Here is a 6,864-nt window from a genome sequence, read left to right on the forward strand (position 1 = left end):
TGACTTACCCGTAATGATTCCATATAGGATTTATGACAATCTATGTGCAATGTATGTCCACAGGTTTGTACATACACACCTCCTTCCCAGCCAATTGATACTGACTGCAGACAGGAACTCTTTAAAAAGACACAACAAACATATAAGATTTAAGAGTTTATTTGTTTTCAACATGAACACCACTATTTAAAAACGCAAGAATGATGTCCATACCCTCGAAATCATTGACACAAGTCTTGAATAATGGTATAAGTTGTCATTGCCCACTCTAAGAAATAGTTTCTAGAACAGATACAACTACAAAGCAGGTTCTTGATGGAAAATACAGCAGCAAGATGCATATGTACTCCAAGTACTTTGAGTCTCTTAATATAGTAACAGCTAGGCTGCGATCATATGTACAATTAGACCCGCCACAGGCGCGAATGCCGGGCAGATTTAAAGGGCGCGATCAGACAACATCTGGGAAGTGCCCTGCAGCCGTTGGCAACCCGTTCTGCTCCGCCGCAGAAGCAGAGTTAAAAGACACTGGGGGAAATTCGGTAGTAAATGGGTTGTGACGGGCCACGGATGGACTTTCCCCTGTCTGATCGCTCCAGCATGCTCTCATGGCGTCGGGATGGTCTGATCAGGCCATCCTGACTCTGTGCCGTGGTTCCCCCCCCCTCTCAGTATGCGCATCATCACAAACTCCATAGGGAGCCCTCAGTGCAGAGATGTGATTCATTGATTCCTCGTTTAAGCGCATCAGAAAGAAACAGCAAAAAAAACCCCACCCTGATTCACCCGCAGTTGCGTCTGATCACGCAGTGGCGGGCTGTGCACGCAGCTTCCAAGGACTGTGTGATCGCGCAACTGTGGGTCGAATTTTTCCGGAACCTTAGAGAAAGCTCTTGCTCCTCCAGTCTGCAAGAAAAAGAGCTGAATGGCCTTTGTGCTTGAAATCCCGAATCCCGGCCAAAGGAACCAGGGAACATGTCATGGTGGAGTGATGCCCAGACAGGGAGCGGTTGTTGCCTGGATAGAAAGGATGTGGGATCCCCTGGAGAAGTAACTCTGTGGCATCAATAGTGCCCTGTGAGTCAATGTCTCCTCCTCTGCTCAGAAGCTTCACCACGCAGGTAAGGGTCTTCAGGTCCAGCTACTCACTAACTCTGGGCCTATGTTCCCTGCAGTTGAAACACACACTTGGGGAAAGTTTTTCTTCTCTGTCTGAAGAGGAGCTGGATTTGGACAACACTGACTGGCCAGCTCTGTTTTTTTATTATTATTTTTATTAATTTTCAATTATATAACCTTACAAAAGTGAACAATAATCATTTTTTCCAACTTTTCAAAACATAAAAAACAAAACTTACAACAATCAAAACTTTAGGCAACCATTGCTGATAATATTCGCACAATGGAAAAGCTTATCATTAAACATTCAAAAACCAATACATTATAAGAAGGTAAGTATATTCTCATATTTACTCGGCATAGTATGCAAAATATGTGGTGCTTTACCTAGGATATACGCACTAAAAGGGAGCCATTTGACCATTATTCTGGAATCTGAGTTGGAATCATCTGACAACGTTATAGAGTCTGTAATTTTATCCATGACTGGCCAGCTATTTAGGCCAGTCACTACACTGTCTTCTCCCCCTGCCCTCTTGCTCCACTTTTCAGCTAATTGCACAAGTGCTCAAAAAAAAATTAAGTGTGCCAAAAGAAGCCTTTAATCAAATCACCATGCAGGTGCCCTGAAAAAACAAGACAGGACAGCTGGTCTGCTCTCCTCCCCACCCCACCCCTGCTGGCTTTTGTTTACTCTGGTACCAGGTATGTGGCTCCAGTGCAGAAGGGAAAAAGTAGAACTTGCCCCACAGCCTTCCAGCTAGCTGAAGTTCCTGAATTTAAGAGTGTCAGTTCTCCCTGTAGGAGGACAAGACCACCTGACCCCTCCAGGTTTACCATACTATGGCACACGGGCCGGATATCGCGGGGTGGGAGGCGTGACTTACGGTAAGCCACAGGTGTGCTCCACTTCCCAGATGTTAGGGTGTGATCGCGCCTGGATAATCCACCCACCTTCTGTGCCTCTCCCGCGGCAACTTTGCCGTGTGACCGGAGCCTCTTTCAGCAAAGTATACAGGCTCCATCTGGTACTTTGCAAGACAATTTTTACAATTTAAATGTTGCCTTTAAAGCTAATTGCCACTACGGTAAGAACAGCTACTGCTGAGGGGACAGCTGATCAACAACAGGATTTTTATTGCTTAGCTCAGCTAAGGCTCCACTTCCCAGATGTTAGGGTGTGATCGCGCCTGGATAATCTGCCCACCTTCTGTGCCTCTCCCGCGGCAACTTTGCCGTGTGACCGGAGCCTATGTTGGCTATCGAGGGTGGGGGGTAGACAGATGGAAGCTGTGCACCCTCTTTCTCAACCTTTAGTTTTTTAAAAGGAAAAAAGAAGGCTTGAGACCAGCTTTCTGTAGAGCACCATGATAGCCTAGCCTAGCTTAGCCTCGTCAGAGCATAGAAACTACATAGGGTTGGCCGTGGTTAGTCCTTGGATGGGAGACCACCAAGGAAGTCTGGAATTGCTATGCAGAGGCAGGCAATGGCAAACCACCTGTGCTCATCTCCAGCCTTGAAAACCCCACAGCCCTGGGGTCACTATGAGTTAATTGTGACTTGATGGCACACAACTATTGTTATTTCTCTAGAGACCAGAAGTCTAGCTCTCTGAAATACCGGGCTTTCTGACTTCCATGCCTCTGATCTACAGAAGAAATAGAACTTGCCTAGCATGGGTCCAGCTACCCCTGCCCCTAGGAAGCTTTGCTTCTTGCTCTTTGCTGCTTGAGTCATAGCTCATGTTTTCTCACTGAAACCTTCAAATAAACCAAATACAACCACAAACCTTTGTCTTCCAGCTAATAACACTGAAATAAGCCTGGAGCGCCTTTCTATGGCGGACAACTATGTAGGCCATTTTCAAAACAGAATTGATGCTTCTCTTTCAGCAAAGTATACAGGCTCCATCTGGTACTTTGCAAGACAATTTTTACAACTTAAATGCTGCCTTTAAAGCTAATTGCCACTACGGTAAGAACACCTACTGCTGAGGGGACAGCTGATCAACAACAGGATTTTTATTGCTTAGCTCAGCTGCACAAACTATTCAGGGGGTTAAGAGAGGGTGCTTTTTGTATGCTGATAGAAATTTAAGGATTAAACCTTCCCTGCTGTGACCATTTTAGCACAGTAATGGTCGAGAAAGCTAAAAAGAAAGCAGAAACCGTTGATCTAACTAATATCTGCATTGGGCCAGGAACTTTCAAACTTAAAACAGAAACACTCCATTTGTATGAAATATTAATCTAGTTCCCCAAGGATGAAAGATTCCAGCTGCACAAGAGACTGCTGTTCAGAAAGACCTAGTGTTATCTATGGATCTGACAAATCTGTTCCACTAGAGATTTTTTAAAAATATGTATAGGATGGAGAAAGAGAACAGAGGGAGCCTTTTCTCCCTCCACCATAGTACAAGAACTCCAGGGCACCCAATGAAATTGTTGGGAAATAGGTTCAGGATAGAAAAAAGGAAATACTTCACTACTCGATGAAAATTAATCTTGGGAGTTCACTGGCAGTGGATTGAATGGTGTCCATAACCATAGATAGTTTTAAAAGGGGATTAGACAGATTCATAGTGGTCTATCAATGGCTGGTAGCCATTGTGGCTGAAGGGAACCTTCATATACAGAGGCAGCAACCTTCTGAAATACGAGTGTAGGGAGGAAGCAGCAAGAAAAGGCCTTGGCTTCTATGCACTTTTTGTTTGGCCCTCCAGGGCAACCGGTTGGCCACTATGTGAAAAAGTATGCTGACCCAGATGGACTGGCCTAATCCAGCAGGCTGTACTTAAATTCCAGCTGAGCTGCTTTCCTCTGACAGACCCGATGTGCTCTTCTGAGGTCAGAGGAACCCAACTCACAGATTTCTGCCAAAATGTGCAGTTTTAGGAAACTATGTATCCATTTTTTACAATAAAGACAGTGTCACAATAAAGACAGTATCATGGTACTCTGACAAACCAAGACAAAATTATACTAGTGAAGAATATGTCTGAGTTTACTTTAAAATTGAGAATTACAAGGACACAAAACAAAGTACATGACCTTATTAAATGAAGGTCTGATTAAAAAAAAACACAACCCAAGAGTTTCAAAGTTCATGGATTCTAATTTCCTGTTCCACACAAAAACAGACTGGCAACATTCTGAGGAACCGGTGATGGCAAAAACACAACTGCCTACATTATCTCATTACTGATGATAATTTTCTGCATTTCCCACCTTTATGCACATCTCCTTGCTCCAGTCAAGTTGATTATGTTCTGTATTGTACCTCTGTATCCTGACTCCAACTGCCCCTTCTTTGTAACACCCCGCTCATTTTCTGACCTGGATACAAGAGCTCCTGTATCTTCCTTCTTATTCTTATCTGACAAAGTCATCTTTGACTCTTGAAAGCTTGTACCCTGCAAAAATTTTGTTGGTCTCTAAGGTGCTACTGGACTTGAATTTTGAAGTGCCCACATTGAATCCCCTGAATCGTACAACAAGAACCAAGGCAGAAAGGACGCTGGCAATATGGGCAAAGAACACCTTTCTCTAAAGCTAAAGACGGGAAGCATCCACACATCATTGGATACCGCATGGTTTTTACACTATAGCCAGTACTGCCAACTGGTTTATCTTGTCCACACAGAATAATCCAGTTGCAAATGGCTGCTATAGTGCAACCACAGCACATTATCCAGTGATGTGCCAATGCAGCCTCAGACTTTCTGGAATGCAAAGTGTGGTTCACAGCTTCGAAGCACAGAAATAGCAACTAGAAATAATTAAAATGATGCAGTATCACCACTCTGGAAGCTGAAACAAATGGAATATAAAGCCAGTAAATAAACAGCAAAACTTTATAGCTCTATGCTCAAAAGACAGCTCCGTTTGTAAATTTTTGACAAATGGGAAGTATATACAATAAACAAATTTCCTTTGATTTGCAATCAGTTCAGACAAGAAAATCCAATTGTCCATCATTTTTTGCATAACTATCCTGATGAAGAAGAGCTAAATTTTACTTAGGTTCATAGGTTGCAGGATGAAAACATGAAGAATCAGACAAACAGGGGTAGCTAGTATTTGAATTGCGATTTTGTGGTATTGAAGTTTAAATACTTAGAATAACTTAACACTGAGCAAAAACCTTTTTTCCTAATACTGAACTTTATAAAACCTCTACTGATAAGCATCTCATGCTATTCAACTACAAAAGTTTCATAAACATGAAAAAGTCTTCTGGTTGTATGGGAAGGGTTAGTTATTGGGAAACATCAATATAATAGTGGGCCAGGGATTGTTAGAGGAAGACCATATTCAAGGCCTCCTATTCTTTCTAAAGAAACAATATAAAGGAGCACGTCTGAGATGAATGTGTCTTGCTTCTGGAACTGATATTTCTTTGTACAGTTCTCAGAAGGTATTTTCATCTCCTCTTTTAGCAAGCAATATAAATGAGAAATAATCAATATGTTAACAAAGCAGCAATTGGACACCCCCTCCTTCAGTGTGTTATTCAGAACAAATCTATATTGTTTTACTTCCTAGCTTCCTGAAAACTGAAAAGGCACTTCACACAGGATAATGGACATACCAATTTATCAAACAGAGTGTTACAGCTGAGAAACAGATACTTGAATAAGGCCACCCAGTAAACATCATGGCTGAGGAAAGAGTTGAACCAAGCTGAAGGCAAACAATGTATACAGCCAGCTACAGGGGTTTTCAGAAATACTTCTACAGAATTACAATCCCTTCTGTAACCTGCCCACCCACAACTCTTTCAATGGAATACTGAAAGCAACATTATGCAATACTAACCGAAATACTTTGCACATTTACAATTTTAACTTAACAAAATCTTACCTATCAAAAAGAAAGCATATGACCAAAACATTTTTAACTGCAAATGCAGTAAGATAAGAATAGCACCACTCTCTTATTGAGAAAGGATGCTTTCCCACTATAGAATACTTACATCTTTAAAGTACTTTTGTAAAGTTGCAAGTCGTTCTTCATAGACGGCTGCGCACGTATCCCGAGCGTAAATCTGCTCCTTTTCTGAAGTTGGTAGCTTCTTAGGCTCAGCACTATTACTGCATTGCCCCAAAACTGCAGGGGGGGGGGGGAATCAGTAGCGTGCAGGAAGAAGAAACTGCATTTTTAGTAGTTCTTTTTCTTAAAAAATCCATAAATCAGATAAAATGTTTGGTGCTGGCTGAGTCAAAACTGGTCACAGAATTGAATAGAGAGTCTGCACTGTGGGAGCTCTCAGAAGAGCTAGCAAACTGCTAAATATTACATTAACTAGGTATCTGTACTCTCATTACAAAATTTAACGTCTGATTATCTCCTCCCTCCAATTATTCAGCCATGATTTAGGAGCAATAACAGATATCACATATATTTTTTTCCCACTCCCCCAAAAATATTCCCTGGAAATGGGAGCATAGAGAGATGTAAAATTTCCGGAAATTTTGAAGCTCGGGAAAAAAATGGTTTTTTTTCAGGGGGAGACGGAATTTTTCAGAAAAATGGGGGGGGAAATGCTACATTAGCACTTCTTTTTTCTTTTCCAGATTGAAAATCATTCTGTTACTTTAGGAACATAAAATATGACTATGGACATTTTTACTTGGCATGAAATTATCACAACTAGCATATTAAAAATATAGTGTATCCAAACAATTATTACAAACAGAATACCCACCCACATGCAAAAACAAAACTGAAACCTTTTTATTTTCTT

The 6,864-nt window shown here is 41.6% G+C and overlaps 1 protein-coding gene across 4 annotated transcripts in view; it reads right to left on the minus strand.

Annotated features, from left to right (window-relative positions):
* UBR3 (ubiquitin protein ligase E3 component n-recognin 3 (putative)) overlaps positions 1-6,864 on the minus strand; it is a 130,140-nt gene that overhangs the window by 48,977 nt on the left and 74,299 nt on the right. For all 4 annotated transcript variants that reach the window (XM_015422265.1, XM_015422264.1, XM_015422263.1 and 1 more), the window contains 2 exons: positions 6,094-6,227; positions 9-119 (listed from right to left, as the gene is read on the minus strand). In XM_015422265.1, the coding sequence (XP_015277751.1) occupies positions 9-119; positions 6,094-6,227 (245 nt within the window). The remainder of the gene's footprint in view (positions 1-8; positions 120-6,093; positions 6,228-6,864) is intronic.

Source organism: Gekko japonicus, unplaced genomic scaffold, assembly GCF_001447785.1.
Source record: "Gekko japonicus isolate JY-2015 unplaced genomic scaffold, Gekko_japonicus_V1.1 scaffold469, whole genome shotgun sequence".
Lineage (NCBI taxonomy): Eukaryota > Metazoa > Chordata > Lepidosauria > Squamata > Gekkonidae > Gekko > Gekko japonicus.